Source organism: Acanthopagrus latus, chromosome 8 (assembly GCF_904848185.1).
Source record: "Acanthopagrus latus isolate v.2019 chromosome 8, fAcaLat1.1, whole genome shotgun sequence".
Taxonomy (NCBI): Eukaryota; Metazoa; Chordata; class Actinopteri; order Spariformes; family Sparidae; genus Acanthopagrus; species Acanthopagrus latus.
In genome coordinates, this window is record NC_051046.1 from 25,060,639 (window position 1) to 25,078,315 (window position 17,677).

The following is a 17,677-nucleotide window of genomic DNA, read 5'->3' on the forward strand; positions in this document are numbered from 1 at the left end:
CTACCACCTGCCATGTGATAGGCACGGTGCCTTCACGGGCCCCTCGTAATATCCCAAGCGCTCCATCGCCAGTGCTCAGGATAGATTGATACTGGGCAGAGTAAGCGAGTTTATCAACAAGCACTCCGACTTGTACTTGCAGTTAATGCAAGCGATTAATTTGACACTCGAGTGTTTCTTTATCAAGTATCCGTCCTACAGCCAGCAATGTTGATCACTTACAAATATTACAGTCAATGCTTATCTGAAATACAAATAACATGCGTGCAATCTCCTTTTCAATGTAGTCTGCTTGTAATATTCTTACTGAGAGTAAATATAGAGGGACGTTATAAACTAATAAGAAATGCCTTTATCCGACAGCACATGAAGGCAGCAACGTGTAGGCGGTATTCTTAATAATTTCCCCTGCATCATTTGATTTAAAGAGATTAAACTACAAAACTCCAGGAAAAGTTCCCCCGAGTTTGCCTGCCTTACAACCTCCCATATATCCACTGCACCTCATGATGAATAGGAAGATAACTTTAAGAATAAAACACAAATGGCACAATAAACTCTAGGCTCGGACGTCTGCGTCTCTTGCTGTTGTAATGCGACTCAACACTGTCATCTAGTGGTATAAAGTATGTTTCAATAAAAAGTACTAGGAATTAATTCGCATCTCTGTTGACATGCACAGGCCTAGTGTTTGTCTGATCAAACTGATCTGCTTATGTCTGGCTAGAATGTTTCATGTAAAAGGTGCATGTGAGAAAATAAGGAAGAGGGGCCAAAATAGCACTAATATATACATTATTTCCGGGCCAAGCAGGGTCATTTCATTTATCGTATGTATTGAAATCTACCTTGTATTTACTTTTCATACATTGTTTATAAACTGTTTTTTTTCCCTACATGTCCAATAAAATGTTAGTGTGAGCCTCACTAAGAGATCAACTTCTGTATTCGTGACATAGATATATATTACAAGTGAAAAAAGTTCAGTTTTGAGACATGGCCGAGGACCCGGACAACTTTCCTCACGTTGACCGTGTTTCCATGGTTTCATTCAACAGTTTGACTTGGATCAGGAGAGCCAAAGAAATGGGTCATTAGCCAAATCAGGTTAAGCTGCTCTTACAAAACATGCGTGATATAAGACGTGCTCTAGAGCACGAGACAGAAGTGTATAAAGTATGAAGTCATACCAGATTCAGGCACACTTCTGGATTAGCTGGTTTTGCTCTGGGGACGTCTCAGTATGTCAATGTCAGAGTCATGGAAGCTTGAAAATGTATGCCAAAAAATGTAATGAAAAATGTAATTGTTTTCGCAGAAACCTCATGTTGATGTTTTACAACTTTTTTATTTAGATTTTCACTGACCATAATGTGATATTACTGAGCACTTTGAAAAATCAACTTCGTGTGAGTACACATTTCTAAAACCCTTCTAATTTTCCCACATACAAGAATACAGTGGAACAACTAAATACAGCCTGGTGATTTGTGACTCAGTGAAAGTGTGGAGCAATTTTCGTCTAACTGATTAGTCAACAAAAATGTATTGGTGAGATAATGATCCTTTGTTATGTATCGCCATTACTTTAACCGGAGTATGAAAACTACAGCACTAACTGTGCACTGGATCGTAGCTGGTAAAATCACTCTCTGTCACCCCCTACTGCAATCTGTCCAACCAAGACAAAATGCCCCATAATAAAGACATGGCAAGAGTATAAATGGCAGAAATTAGACAAATATTATAATGTTCCCATTTTAATCTTGTAAGAGTAAACTCTATTGTTTTCATGACATCAGTTACATGCATTTCTAACCTGACACCTTCTATTAATCTTTTAGCAACCCACCACATATGAGCAACCCACATCTAAACAATACACTACAAAATGGCTAACACATATACATTATTATATACAAGTAAACGTAAAAGCTTCTGTACTGTATTTATCTACGTTATTGTGGTTTAAAACTGGCTAACTACAAACAGGTCAAACCACAAGCCTGTTTACATCATCCAGGTCACTGAGGTCTAAGAGCAGTCCAGCTATTGTTGACAAAGAACTGCATTTCTGTCTACCTTCAATACATTCCTGCCTTTCTTTCTCTACAAATATCAGTAAGTCTTCCAAGAAGCAAAAGACAAGATGCCACTATACTGTGCATGTGTTCCCTAAAGGCCTGAGGGTGCGTGTGATGACACCATAGGTGAAAAGCAAACTCCAAAAGGCAACAATAGCTAAAATCATTACAATAAGTACAATAACTAAAAAGATTACTGTTGAGATAAGTAACTTACAATAATAATTCCCAAGTGGTTGCCCTTGGCTCAAATGTGGCAGTTTAACAACCTTAATCCCATCCATTGATCACTTTTGTTAGCAGGCTAATTAGCCCATCCATTAGTTATGTCCGTTGCTAAGCACAAAAGTACATTATTTCATTAAAAAGGATTTGACACAGGCTGTTAAAGCAGATGGAGGTCATGAGAACCAACAGCTCACTGTATATATTGTGAAATCTAATAGACAAAGCAGAGAAAAAAAGGTGCATTGTTTTAACACGTTTATATTCTGAACTTTACGGGTCAGACATAGGGAATGACATAGGTATTACATTTTGATACAAAGTGTTTGATATGGGAAATATCTGTAGTATCTGTAGCATCATCTGCTCCTCTGACCTCAGACTGTAAAACACTTGTCTGACCACAGACATGAGGTCTTGATGGCCCCCTAGTCGGTAAAAAATGACCATGAATGTCAGCAGAGTGTTTGTGTTCCTGGTCTTTATTTCTCCAATTCTAAAATATATGTTTATTTAACATTTTAAATTGCAATGTCAGATTACAGTATGTATTGTGTTTCACATTTGGACATTATGACCAGCAGGAGGCGTCAATGTGCACCTGACAGGCAAACCATTGAAGTTGATCCAAACAATGAAGTTGCTGCGTCAAATTAAGAGGAAGCCACTATTCAAGGAACACAATAAACGCATTTTCTTTCTGAAATGGTTACACTGATTAATTTTTACAAGTTACAGTCACAAATAAACAATCCAATTTAATGTTTTTTTAAATTGATATTTCATGTCACATATAGTCCACAACAAGTGTCAGAACGTGAGGGCTCATATTTAAAGCATTACAATACAATACGAGGTAATCAGGCTCAGGGACAGCCCGTGTTGCACGCCCTCCAACTACATGACTCGTGATGCAGTGCTCTCCACACACTCTCACACGCAAGTAGCCTCTGCGTTCCCTTCTACCCCGGCTGTCATTGGTCCACTAGCACGCCCGTCATATTTTCCCAACCCGAACTTGCGCGTGATTGGCTGCAAGGGCACCTCCGGCGATAGCACACACGCCATTGGTTAAGAAACTAGGTTAGTGGTCCGACAGGCATGACGGTGAGGAGAAACTGGGTCACCGATCGAAAATCGTTTATGTCACAGCTCTTGGGGTTGCTATTACATATTACCAGCGGCTTTCAATGGATAGAAGAATCACATTGGACCTACAGTAAGTACAGAATGAAAAGAAGCGTTCGGGGTACCGATATTGCAGCTTGGTGACGTTGCTTGGTCATAATCTATGATGGATATCGTCGATGTTTTCCCAGCGCTGTGGTCATGTCAGTGTGGTTTTCTAGAGCAGGAGGAGGGACGTTAGCTCGCTGGCCAAGTCTTGACAGCTAGCGTTTCTTAGCTAGCAGCTGAATGCTAATATTAGTCAACGGAACTTAAAGCTGCTATGGACAAAAGGTGGGGGGGTTGAAAGCGCCCCCGGAGTGTCAGTCTAGCTGTAAGTGTTGTCAGCAGTCACCGGGGCTCCACGGAAGCTCATGCACGGGTAAGTGCCGGTCCGTGCCTTGTTAAATGTTAACTGAACGTGACCTAAGTGCGAGCGCCTTGGTGAACAATGCTACCAAATGCTAGTACGCTAGCGATGTAAACAGGCCTTGGTGGGTAACTGGCACACCGTTTCTTCGACAGCGTGCATCCTGCCGTGATAACTTCAAAGCACCCTTCAGATATCACAGTAACAGGGTGGTGAGGGTTTCGCTATGTCGAAACAGAACATAGGCTAACATTTGGTTATGAAATATCGTGACACAGTGTTGGTATTGGCAGTGGAAATGTGGCGACCGCTCGGTGTATGCAGTGCCCGCAGTGGTTGCTAAACGATGAATATGGTCTTGGGGCTTTGGGATTTTGGTTATATTGAGCGCCAGGTACAGTCAGTGGCTTCTGCTGTGTGCTTTTCAGCAGGGGGTCCCCAAACATGGGCTCACGAATCAACGGGTATTAACGAGGAGGGTTCCAGGAGGTTTCCAACAGGATGAGAAATCGCTGCTTTTTATTGTTATTTAATCTTCTGAGTCATACTCACCAGCATGAGTCCTCACAGACACGGTCTTCTTCCAGGGGGAGGGTCTGTGGTCTGTTGTGGATCCATTCCAGGATCATCGATGTGAGAGAAGTCTGGCAAATGTTGATCAACAGTCTGCAGTGGCCTCTGGTTGTTGGGGTTATTTTCAGATTTTACTTGCCTTTTTACATTGCTTGGATTGTTTTAATAAGCAGATTGTGCTTTGCAACTTTTAGTAAAAAAATTAAATAAAAAATCGTATTTGTCTGCCTTGAACACCGTGTTATCAGTAGTTTATGCATTAACCTTCTCTTGACCGGGAAGACGTCCGCTTTGAACTTCAGACTTGGACTTACAACAAGTGTTATTTTTTAGTCATGGACAGGTAGCAGCCGGCATCAGAGTGCTTATCACTCTTGATCGATGTTGCCACGGAGGCATTTTGATAACGGAATCTTGTTGCGATGAATCAGCAGCGCTGCACTTAACCATCCTGGGGATTAGTGCTGCAAGTTATGGTTAAACTATCATGTTGGGGTTATCTTTGGAAGATATTGCGACTGGGTTATGATTCATGATTAGATGGAATGATCATTTTTGCATCGCAATTTTCGTTTTGATAGTAAAAACTCTGCCAACTATGATAATTTGTTTGCATCTTTATCAAACAGATATGTCTTTTTCGATGGAAAACGAGATTTGTTATATTACATTGTGATGACAATTATTGTCTTTTTCCATTTTCATAAGTGGCCATATCACAGATACAATTCCTTTGCTGTTTATTCTGATTGAATTTAAATGTCTTTTAATCATATCTACCTGTTACTGCTAATAATTGTTTTCTCAGTGCGTTTTGGATACTATAGATGTAAAATTTTGTGACTGCCACTGGGGATGCAATTTTTTTTATAATGATCAATCAGTAATTGATTTATTATCAAAAATACATATTCCATCTTTATTTTAAGACTGAAGTAATTTAGGTAATTGACTCATATATTTGTACAAAACCTTGCATGTCCATGCAGGTGTTTTCAGTCATTCTGGCCGATTGGAACTTGAACTTGTACAGGTTGAAGGAGGCAAACCTGTGCTGCCATTTAGGTGTGATAACCAATGTCTGTACTGCCATCAGACAAGGTGTCATTAACCAAAATTGATTTGCTTGATGATGTGAAAAGCAAGGAGGATACGAATTTCTCATGGGCAGGGTTAAGAACATAACATGCGGGACCTAGCATGGGTACCTGGTTTACAGCATTAGGCAAGCGACAAGTTGGTGATTCACAGGTGAAACTGCATGATACAAACAAGACAGGGTCAACCCATGACAGAGAAAGGATATGTCTGACTCTCTTCCTCAAATAAATAAAAGGGGAAAATATTTTAATGGGATTGTACTTTCAGAAAAATAAACAGACAGTTTGTCCCAGTCTAGCGAGCTTTTCGGTCTTTGTGCTTGGCTAAGTTAGGTGGCTGTTTGTGGTTGGTTTGCGTTCCCTGTGAACAGACATGGCATGGTATCCATGTTTTTGCCCAGATTTCCCCAAATGTTTGACTGTTAAGTCATCAAGTAAATCTTACAGATATTCATGGACATATACCTGGGTCACATGCTCCTTGTAATTTGTGGTTAAAACTTTGGTTGGTCAAAAAAAATGCAGCAGTCATGGTGCACTTGTTAGACTGAAGAGCTGCAGGGTGAAAGGTTCTTTAGTTTGGATGAACTCACACTTCTAACACATCATCAAGGTAAACAACACCTTTGACTGCGCCAGTACTGGCAAATGGAAAACCACAGGCTCTTTCCAAGGTTGCCCTGACACACCTATCCAGAGTCGACCTGTTTGGAAATTTTGCAGAAATCCAACTGCTGAGATCCCCCACGTGGATGAGACTTATCTGGTGCCAACCTCGGCAACTGTTCTTCCCTGTATTCCTACCTGCTCTGATTCTCAAAGGTTGATGATAAAATATAATGAATTATCAAACTAATAATTATCCCTAGTTACGACAAACAATTACCATTTCATTTTGTGATTTTTTTTTTTTACTAAGATTCATTTGCTGACGTAGAGGCCTTACAGCAACAACATCATCAAACCAGAAGATGCAAATCCAAAACATGCACTTGTAGAGCTCTCTTGTGGTATTTGCATCATCCTGCTTCCCTGTAGCCCACAAACACTGTATTCAGACTTTCAAACTTTTAAAAGCGTTCCATGTTTTAGGTAGTGTATCCAGAGGTACATTCAGTTGAACAATCTAAAATGTCCCCCAGGAAGAGGGGAACAGCGTAGGCAGTAATGAATAAACATACCCGTGGAGCTCTGCGAAGTCGAACGAGGCATGAAGTCTGTTAGCTGATAAAGCCACCGTTCTTGGCCTTGGGCTTTGTTTGAACATATAAAACTCATCCTGACCCATAATCACAGATATACGTGTTACTTTTGAAATACTAGGAGAAACTCTTAGGAAGTCCATGTCCTGGACTAAACCGAATCCAATGTGACCCCTTGTGCTCAGGTCACTCCAGCCAGTTTAACTTGACTAGGGGCCTAGACAGAACGATTAACTGAAAATACCTTTGTTGGTGTTCAGGAACTTAAAGAGCTTTCTGGCAGTGAGCAGCACAGTGGCTCTCTATTTTGAATTGACAGAAGCAAGATGCAATGCTGCAGCAGTGGCCCTGAGCTGCCTCTTATCCCATGAGCCTATACAAACACCGGCTGTTGCTATCCACTGTCCACCTAGTATAATCTTGACATGTAGTTAAACACAGCAGTTTGTAGCTTAAGATAGAGGAAATGGTAAGCAATATGATGTAATATTATATCATAATATCATAAATGTTTATTAGGGGGAGTGTGGAACAGTTAGGTATGTACCTTAGTTTCGGAACATATAACACTATTGTCATTTATTTTGTAAAAATGTGAACGGTCTTGACAATATTTCTAACTGCAACAGTTAAAGATCTAAAATAATAGCATAATGTCAGTAAGAAAAATATCAAGTATCGGCAGTGCTCCACAACTAACCTATTGATAATTGCTGAAAAACTGCAGCCTCTGCTTGTATAGGGCAGGCACAACAGAGTGACCTAAATGCACATGTGAGAATTTGTGCATTTAGTATGGTTGCAAAATCTGCAGTGGTAAACACTCCTATAGTTGTAGTTTGACATATTTTTCCCTTCATAAAAATGTTTTAGCTTCTGTTATTAGAATATTGCACTTGACCCTACTGACGTTTTTGATGGCTCAATATTTTGTGTACTTGCCCACCTAATTATGACTTATAGGTTATGATAATATGATTTTCCCAGTTTGTAACCTTACACTACCCAGCCCAAAAAAGTCAGACACCAATTATTTGACCGCTTTTAGCTTTGATTACAGCACACATTCGCCCTGGTGTAAAGGCTTCTCCAGCACACTCCAAAGATTCTCAATGGGGTTAAGGTCTGGAATCTGTGGTGCCAACCCTTGTGTGAAAATTATCTCTCATGCTTCCTGAATCACTCTATCACATTTTGAGCCAGATAAATCGTAGGATTGTCATCTTGGAATATGCCTGTGCCATCAGAGAAGAAAAAAATCCATTGATGGAAAAACTAATCATCAGTATATTCAGGTAGTCAGCTGACCTCATTCTTTGGGCACATAACGTTGCTGATCCCACATCATAACACTTCCCCAACAGGCTTGTACATGATGTGTGCATCACTTCATGCATCACTGTGGAACAGGGTAAATCTGGACTCATAAGACCACATGACCTTCTTCCATTGCTCCATAGTCCAATCTTTATGCTCCCTAGCAAATTGAAGCCTTTTTTCCGATTTCACCCAACGTTTAACTGATGTCCGATCACGATCATTCAACATTTTTTTGTTTTATGACCCCATTTCTTCCTTGAACAGGACAGTTCACCACTATCCTTCCAGGTTTTAATAATGCATTGGACAGTACTTAACACAATTTTAGTAGTTTCTGCGATCTCCATAGTTATTTTCTGAGCTTGATGCAGGCCAATAATTTCACCCTTATGAAACAGAGTAACATGTTGTCCATGACCTCAGGATATGTTTTCTGACATGGTTGTTTAAGAAATGACAAGCTACAAACTGCATCAGTTAGGGTTAAATAACTTGTTGCCAGATGAAACATATTAATCACTACAGTAATTATCCAATTGAAGCCTCTTACCTGTTTGCTTAGTTAAATCTAGGTTGTGTGTGACTCCTACATGAGTTAGATGTCTGAAATTGCAGTGAGGGGTTGCTTGACCATTGTCTGGGGAAGGACATGCTTTCTTTCGGTTTTCTGTCCTCTAAGGCATCTACACATTCAGGTGACGTTCACAAATTACAGGGCATGTTTGAAACGTGTCCACAAACTTTCTGTTCAACAATGTCTACATACAGCTATTGTCCAGTCCACTAATCTTTGTCATTATTTGCTGTAACTAACCAAGAAATTGTAAAAGTTAACACACAGTGGATTTAAATATCATTGGAGGACCATCCAGCCGTGGTTTCTCATTTGTTCTTGTCATGAAGATAGCAGCAACACCATTTGAGTGTGGCTAATCTGCCTAACAGTGTCCAACAACTGATGCAGTGCCAAAAAATACCCACTCTAATTACTGCATTTGCGAGTACATAAATAGACTATTTTGACAGTTACTGTTTGGGTCACAGGACGTATCAAGTCAAGGAAGTTGCATCCTGATCCAGACATCATGTACTGAAAGGTTCGGGATGAGTACATGTGCCCTGTTACACCCCTATTGTCAGTGTTCCATGTTCAGGAAATTCTGATAGGACTAAATTCAGCTCCTATATCGTGTGCTAAGCTTACACAGTAAGCCGCAAAGTTCAACCATCATAACCTCTGAATACACAAACAAAGAGCTGTGCTCATTCTTGCCACTGCAAGGGCATATAACAGCTCACTTTCTGGGAGCAGTTTAAAGTTATTCAGATATCAGGATGTTTTAAACATGACTGTATTGCAGTAACTGGGATACTGGTGCTTTGGGCAGAATATTTTGATGGTTTTGTTTTCTGAGTTGCCCTGTGATTTTCCAACTTTGCCCTCCTTGTACTGAAGCTGCAGTCTCATTTGGCATTTCAAATGTACACTGACCTTGTTATTAAGAACACTGATGGGGAATGTTGAGAGTTGTTACAGTGTGAAACAGTTACATGCCACTGCCGATCTCCACTGAACCAAACGGTAAAATGACTGTAACACCACAGCAATGAGCTCATAGACACTAAAACACTCTGTAGCGCTGCAGAGCCAGGTGATAATTATTCTCAGGGTTAATTAGTATGAGTGTCACATTTTCCATAACAGTTAATTGTCGTATTGTTAATATAAGTGCGGCTTTAAAGAGGCTGAATCTAAAAGAGTCCACTCTGGAAAAAAAAATGTGTAAAAATTGCAGCAGGCTGCTCGAACAGCTACGTATGTTGAGGCTTGAAGAGTGGTCATCAGAGTTTTTTCGTGTAACACAAAACTCTAGTTATCTTCAGTGTTGGTTCATGTGACTACACAATCATGGGAATCATCTAAGAAAGATTACAGCTATTGTAAGCAAAGAGGTCGAGTGAGCCAAAGTAGCATGACTACATTTGTGTACTCTACATTGGGTAAAGGCTCTGCAGCACAGTCGTTCACAGATGATTGCGCACAAATGCAGTTAATTTCCAGTCTAATTATATGTAGGTGAGATTTTCTTTGATTCTTTTTTCATGATCAAAGATCATATCCTAGTTCAATGAATCAATAACATCCAGTTCTTTAAGGGTGTGGTTTGTCATCCTCTCCATTGCTTGGGGCTACGTTTGTTCTTATTTCTGTCAAAGTAAAAAAAAAAAAGAAAAAAGAAAAAAGAAAAAGGGTTAATTGATTGATAGCACATCTCTCCTTTAGTCATACATTTTGGAATATTGGTCAATGTTGGTATCTACCCTGATGTCAATAAAATCCTTTCCCATGTCTCCTAAACTATTGCCATCACTGGTCAGGGTACAAGGTTTGTCGTGTGTGAGATTAGGATGCTCACTTGCTGCCTGGATGTTTCCCTGCTTCATGAACGGTGCTTACTGGCTGCTTCCTGACTGTGTGAGTGGGCGGAGAGTGTAGGACAGGGAATGGCTTGCTGACTCACTGATGAAGTAGAAGTAGGTGGTGGATGGAAATTGAGGCTGGCTGGTTTTGAGACCATAGAGACTGGCTGACCCAGTTTCCACTCCAGCACCAGTTCCTTTCAGTGTTCAATCATGACATAGTGGTTTCCCCCTTCTCGCCCAGAGCTTTGTCCCAGTAAAAGAGCTCACCGGGCTTGTCCTGACCTACTCTGCTGCTTCGACAGGGCTTCTTGAGCTTTGCATTTTGTTGTAACTGCACATTAAACATTTAGATGGCTCACCACCATGTTTTGTTTTTCAGAACTCTCACAGGAATCAAGGCTTCGGACCGGCTTTGATTGTGTCATTATTTTTCCTTGATAAATATTGGTCATTCTTAAAGTTAATGCTAAATTGTTTACATGTAATTTTGTACTGATTAGGTGGCCTCTTGATTGTCTGACTATTTTAAGGGTAGACAGACGTAGTTAGGTAAATGAGAAAATACATGATGAATTAATCAACAATGGAAATAATCATTAGTTTGCAGTTTTTCAGCATTCAAGAGTTTGAATGGTGGTATCTTAAAATATACAAGTAGGTAAGTTTATAGCAGCCAGAGTGATGGCTTAACAGCCTGATGATAGATTTCTCCTTATTACACAATATGAAGAATAACTAGCTCCACTTTGCTTTACAAAAACAGTGCTGCGCCCTCCATGTCCTCTATATGCTAGTGAGGATGCTGACGGTTCACCGCAGTCTGTTAGCATCATGTAGGCACATCAAGCCATTTGGCAGGATTTAAAATGAATCAGCTGTAATCACTAAAAAGTTAGTCGGAGACAGTGATTTCAAGGAAACCACATGGAGCTGATGTTAGCTTAATTAGCTCGCTACACTTAAACATTCTGCTAGTTATCATTTTAGCTGCAAAAACAGTGATCACAGGCTATGAATGAGAGTCAGAAGTTTGGCCCTCTAAGAATCTTGAAGATGTGTGGGTTTTTCAAAATTGAAAGCTTGACAGCCCTAGCATGGCTTTCTTACAGCCATCCCTATCAGAACCAGCTGAGCTGTCTGCAGCAGTTCCTGGTGTGCTTTTGCAGCCTGTTATGGGCTTCATGTCTTCTCAGGAACCCTCTAAAACGAGAAGACTAGAGAAGAAAGTGCCAGAACAGTTTTCGCCTTTGTGTCTTCTAAGTCTCAGCCTGTGGACTGGGACCCCCAGTGCGGTTGAGAGATAATTTCCAGGGCTAACCAGATGGTTGTTGGGGAAAAAAATCAAATGACATATTTTAGCCTGGGGAATGGTTTTTACATTATCTTGGCTCTGCCAATAATATAGTAAAAAATAGATTTAGAGTGTATTTATGAGTTTGCAAAAGCGCAAGTTTGAGAACACTGTTCTAAGTTGGAGGTAATTTATTTGGAACATATTCACATGTTTATGAGATCAGAGGTAATTCTGCTTTTATGGAAGTCATGAATGGAAGAGATTACAAGTTGATGAGAAGGAAATTGTGATTTGAAGTGTTAACATCAAAGAGCAGTAACCATGCAAATTCAGGTTTGCATACCAGCTGAAACTGAGAATGCATTTAGCTGCTTGTTAATGCAGTTTCAGGAAATGATCCAGTTAGCCCAGATTCAGTTCTGACGGTTTTCAGGTCAGAAGTGAACATAAAGCGTTCTTCTCTTTTTGTGTTCCATATTTTGCTTTCAAGTCAGTTTTTCCGATGTTGTGTATTTATGTGGAGTTGTTTATATTTTCTGATGTATTACATTTTGTCCATGAAAAAACAGATTCACACCTGACTATTCTCTTTGTCTCTCTCCAGGTGTATACAGGACGCACCAGCTGCTTAAGGATCAGATCATATCGGTGCAGATTGACCACATCAAAGTGGATGAAAGTAGGTCGGCCTGAATCAAACCAGACTCGGACCAGATCAGAACGGAGCAGACCAGACTGATCCAGACAATACCAGGCCCATCTCGGAGACCTGTTCCAGTTTCCTATCCAGGTAAGTGAAGCAGCCCTGCTCTCCATGCACAGGCAGCTCCCACTCATATTTCAGCGAGCTGAATTTGAACCGAGGAAGGCTGCCCACTCATCCTTATGCATGAGTCTGACTCATGTAAGAAGTACCTCAGAGTTGAATACATGAACTGAAAATGAAGACAGTTTTACATATTCATCCTCTTGTGTTTAGGGTCATGTAATGAAAGCTCGCCTTCCCTGAAAACAAATAATCCCCTTTGGCACTATTACGTTCAGCTCTGTTGATTCTGAGCAATATATCATAAGCTTGACAGTCATTGTTTTTTTGTTTTTTTTTTTAGTTAGATGTTTTTAAACAGGTGGATTTTTGTTATCCTCCAGAGTGAAGAAAAAAATCAGTCTCTGAACAGCCAACTGTTTGTGGAAATACACAATAAAATTTGGCAAACAGTTGAAATAAGCTAGTTGGAATTGCAAAGTTTGCAAGATTGCAAAGTAATACCCACTCAGGACTTTGTAAGTACATTTCCATCTCCATTATACATCCATATATCTTTGAGTCTGACAAGCCATGAAAGTCCACTGTTGTTAATCCATGCTGCTGGCTGGTATTTACAATAATGGAGAGTAAAGAGCTTTATGCTGAGTCATCTATGAGGCTGATGTACGGCAGCTATTTGTCGAATCAGTATTGTTTTTAGACCTACTCTAGGTCAATATCTACTGAGTGTTAATTAAAAAATGGACAATTTAAGTAACTGTGTTGTGTCCTCATTGAATTTTCTCCTCACTAAACTTACACCATTAGTTGTGATTGCGTGCACACATTAAGTACAGTGCACTACAGGGTGTGTCGGTAAGCCGTGACATCACTTTTGGGTGTGGTTCCAGGTGCTGCAGAGAACATTTCTTGTTCAAAAGTGAAACAGACTTAAAACTAATAACCAGAAATGGCAGTGAAACACCGCAAACATTTTTGTTGATACTACAGGCCGATAATAATGTGCACATGACGCACAAGTGTCCAGGCAGTTACCATTCAGTAAGCTCACAGTGTCCTGACTAGTTTTCATCATATCTTGATGTAGTACATGTACATAAAAATGATCAGATTCAATGGAAGAAATACCAGTTAAAAGTTTTCTGGGCTTAAATGATGGTTTTGGAACACGTATGGCACATTACTATTACTAATGAAATAAGATTAACCTCTTTCATGTAACTGATATTGTTTGACCTAAATCTCCTTGGAGAATGATAACCATAACATGCAGTATTTCTATAGATGAAGTTACTGAGACAACAGTGGCTTCCTGTTTATTCTTCCTCCACATTTGACCTAGATGGCTTGCTGTTTGCTGTATGTGTCCAGGCAACTGTAACTGTGTGTCTGTGTTAGGTTTTTTTTTTTACTTCCTTGAATTTGAAGTCTTTGCATTTTCAGAATGAATCCTGCTGGGGCTGACAGTTATTTGCAAACGTGATGTCTTTGTGTGTTCACAGTTGAGGGCTGTAGAGTGGATGGAAGGAGATGATTTTAACACAGACGCTGTGATGAACATCTGTGGTGAGTGTGATGTCATAATGTTCAGCCTTTAAACAGGGACACTCCCTGTTACAACAGCATGTGTTTTTGACCCACCCTGAGGGAGGACGTGTATTATCCTTGATTTCCTTCCATATATCAGTTCTCTTTAATTGTTTGGGAAGATTTATTTTGTCTTTGCCCCGAAAACCTGTGTCTGCATGCCCGGCACTCGCCCAAGCACAGAGGCCGCCTTAACTCTTACAGGGATTCCTTGTCACCCACTTCTGCAATTGGTAAAGAGAACGTGACTAACCCTGCACATGTTCTGGTTATTAGTGGACAGTGTATTTTCATATTTGAATGGGCACCCTTTTTGCTCAACAGCCCCTCATGATTCATACTTGAGTGCTTTCAGATCCAGTTCCTTTTTGCACGTTGTCTTTAGAGTGACTGTCCATTGTATGTTATTTACATTGCTTCTGTTGATGTGTGTGTTCATTGATGTTCATAGAAACTGTCTTTATCTGTTGACACTAGAGCTTGCACACTTGCACACTTTTGTTTTGTTGCCATGTAAACAAACATAAAGGAAGTGTGTCTTCAGAGAATACCACACTTTTCTATTTCATTTCCACTCCTACATGCTTTTACCTTGCGACAGTGAGATAACAATTGTTGGATATTACAAAACAACTCTACCCCATTCCTTTCATACCTACTCAATTAAAACAAGGTGGTTAAGAATGGTTTGGTGGAATAATCAAGGTTATTTTTTGTCTTTGCTCTGCAGAGGACCTAATGGCAGACCAAAGGATGGACATCTCGTCTACAATGACTGACTTCATGTCCCCTGGCTCCACCGACCTCATCTCCAGCTCCATTAGCACACCTGGCATGGACTACACCCGGAAGAGGAAGGGCAGCTCCACAGACTACCAGTAAGGACTCAGGGATGGAGAGAAGAGAGGGAAAAGAACAATAGGGAAAAGACAGAATAAGAAGAAATGACAGTGAATGATAATGAATGCAAAGAAAAATGATCCTTGAAAATGGCAAAGAGAGAAAGAAAGGGGGAAAGTTGGGGACCAGGAAGGAAGAAATACAGGAATGAAAGAATGACAGAAAGAAAAGGGGGAATAGGCAGAAAGAGGAAAGACAGACTGATGGAAAGAGAGAGGAAGGAAAAGGAATATGAACAGAAGGACAAAATGAATGAAGTAAGGAAAGAAAAGGAACACACTGCCTCATTAACCTCATGACTGATGCAGCACCACAGTTCATAATTTACCTCTCTTTAATTGTTTTGACTGTTCAGCACCTGTCACAGTCCCCACTGAAAATATGTGTTCTATTAAACACCGTCACCTTTCTCATTGTACATAGTCACATTTCTCAGTACCTTGATGGCAGAAACTAATTGTTAAATTTGTCTTTCCTTGCAGAATCGATGGCTTCTCATTTGAGTAAGTTCAAACATGACTGGCTCTTAATAGATCTGGCAGAGTTTAATTGATCAAAATCTGAAATATCCCGCAATTGATTTTGCACCATGAAATATTGAACTGACTAGAAACAAACCTACTGAACCCAGTGAACCATTAAGTGCTGCACTGAATGTTCTCTGATGTTCTTACCGAAAGTTAGTAACTCCTGTCTTCTCTCCTCCTTAGTGACATGGACCCAGACAAAGATAAACTGGGAAGGTAAGAGGCCATCATTACCATGGTGATAAGGCAGGGGTGCTTGAATCTTCATGATTGTTGTATTCCCTGCAGTTGTATACAGTTCCCTGTTGGTTTATTTGTCCAAGATCCATCTCTGGAGATATCTAACAATAAACTAATACAATGAAGTGGAGTGGAATTGGTTTGCGGCGCTCACATGATTGGAAAATTACATTTAAACTTCACAGAAAATCTCTCTTCTGATTACTGAGATGATTCACAGACCTCACAGCCGACAGTTTCCAATGGGCATACTTTCTTCTGACTGTATGAAATCTGTAACAGTCCTTTACAGATTTTTTTGCCGAAAACCCTCTAAATCCAAAATATACTTTTATGTAAATGAATTAGGAATTTTTAGGATTTTCTTTTTTATCTCAACAAATACAATTGCTTTTATTTCGTCAATTAATATCAAACCATAACATTCCATCATTATTTCTCCCTGTACACCTCTGACAATGACATAGTGCTGCCTGCAATAGAGGGCATTATGTGGCCTTACATACAATCTTGCGTGCTTCAATTATGCAAATGTTTTATCTTCCGGGACACTAACTAACACAGACTAACTCACGAACAGGCTTTTTGAATAGAGTCATTAATATGGATTTGCTGAATGTGACTTGGAATGCCAGTACAAGCAACAAAAGAGAACTAGTATTGTAGCTCCAGTAGAGCACATACATTTACCAAGGCCAAGAAGCCCCCTTTAATTCAATCAAAACTAATCCAATATCATCTCAATAGTTCTGTGACACTCTGAATTGAAACCGCCTATTACTGCTAAACCATAATTGAAGCTCACCAGATCTATGATCAACATCAAATTGTACTCAATTATAGATACCAGCTGGCTAAATATGCCCGAGGTTTTTCATCATGATCCATGCATTATTCCCTGAGAAATTAACACAAAATCTCCAATTTTAAAGAACATGAGAAAAGAAAATCCTGGATCCTGTCCCTTTATCCAGATACGTACCAAAAGTTAATGGGGTCTATTCTTGTCCAAGACCCATTCTCCATCCAAGTTTCGTGTAAATCTGTTAAGTAGTTTTTGTGTAATCCTGCTGACAAACCAACCAACCAACAAATGGATATGACTGAAAAGATAACCTCCTTTACTGAGGTAAAAAGTCTGTTAAAGAGACAGAAATTTTCTTGTGTGAGGCTCATGGTTTCTGGAAAGAAATACCGCTGCAAATGCCACAAGTGATACTGAATTCACCTCTTTTGTATTGGTTCATAAGCAGCAATCTCAGAGATGGATATATCACAAAATGGGCAAATAACATTGTACATTTGGTAAACTGACATTTTAAGCTAAGTTTGACAACTGAAGCCTTTTTTTTTTTTTTTTTTTTTTTTTTTTATAAAACTCTATTCTCAAAGCTGAAGCTCCTAAATGTCATTCTTCTTTTAATCTACTCATATCTGGAAAATCAAGGAATTGTATGCGAGTCATTTCTAGTGGGCGTGTGGTGGAAATTCTCCTCATTGTTCCACTGATTAAATACCAGTGCGTCAGAGAGAGAATGCAAACAGGTTTAATCAAAATGACGTCATGTTATGTATCACACCAGTCAACAGACTGTACAGTTAAAAATAACCTCAGAGCATTACGCTTGTTACATAAGCTTTGATGCTTTTAAACCACCAAATGAGGTTGGTTACAGAACCTGTGAGGTTAGCCGAGGCCCCATTCCCTCCGTCCCTCCCTCCCTTTCCACTCCTCACTCTTTTTAATACTGCTTCCTGCCCCTTTAAAACTCAGACCTTCAAGTTTTATTCTTAATTCTTATTTCTCTATTTGTCTTTGCAGTGACCAACAGGGCCGGATTAAGAATGCCAGGTATAAAAACCTCCCTCCCGTTCGCTCTCTTTCTCCATGTCTC

General features: G+C 39.9%; 1 protein-coding gene across 1 annotated transcript in view; it reads left to right on the forward strand.

Moving 5' to 3' along the window:
- Nucleotides 1-3,380: 3,380 nt before the first annotated feature.
- The window catches only part of arntl1a (aryl hydrocarbon receptor nuclear translocator-like 1a), a 32,274-nt gene continuing 17,977 nt past the window's right edge, over nucleotides 3,381-17,677 (forward strand). The window contains exons 1-7 of the mRNA XM_037107188.1: nucleotides 3,381-3,528; nucleotides 12,364-12,549; nucleotides 14,031-14,094; nucleotides 14,846-14,993; nucleotides 15,498-15,518; nucleotides 15,726-15,758; nucleotides 17,605-17,634. Of these exons, the coding sequence (XP_036963083.1) occupies nucleotides 14,049-14,094; nucleotides 14,846-14,993; nucleotides 15,498-15,518; nucleotides 15,726-15,758; nucleotides 17,605-17,634 (278 nt within the window). The 5' untranslated portion in view covers nucleotides 3,381-3,528; nucleotides 12,364-12,549; nucleotides 14,031-14,048. The remainder of the gene's footprint in view (nucleotides 3,529-12,363; nucleotides 12,550-14,030; nucleotides 14,095-14,845; nucleotides 14,994-15,497; nucleotides 15,519-15,725; nucleotides 15,759-17,604; nucleotides 17,635-17,677) is intronic.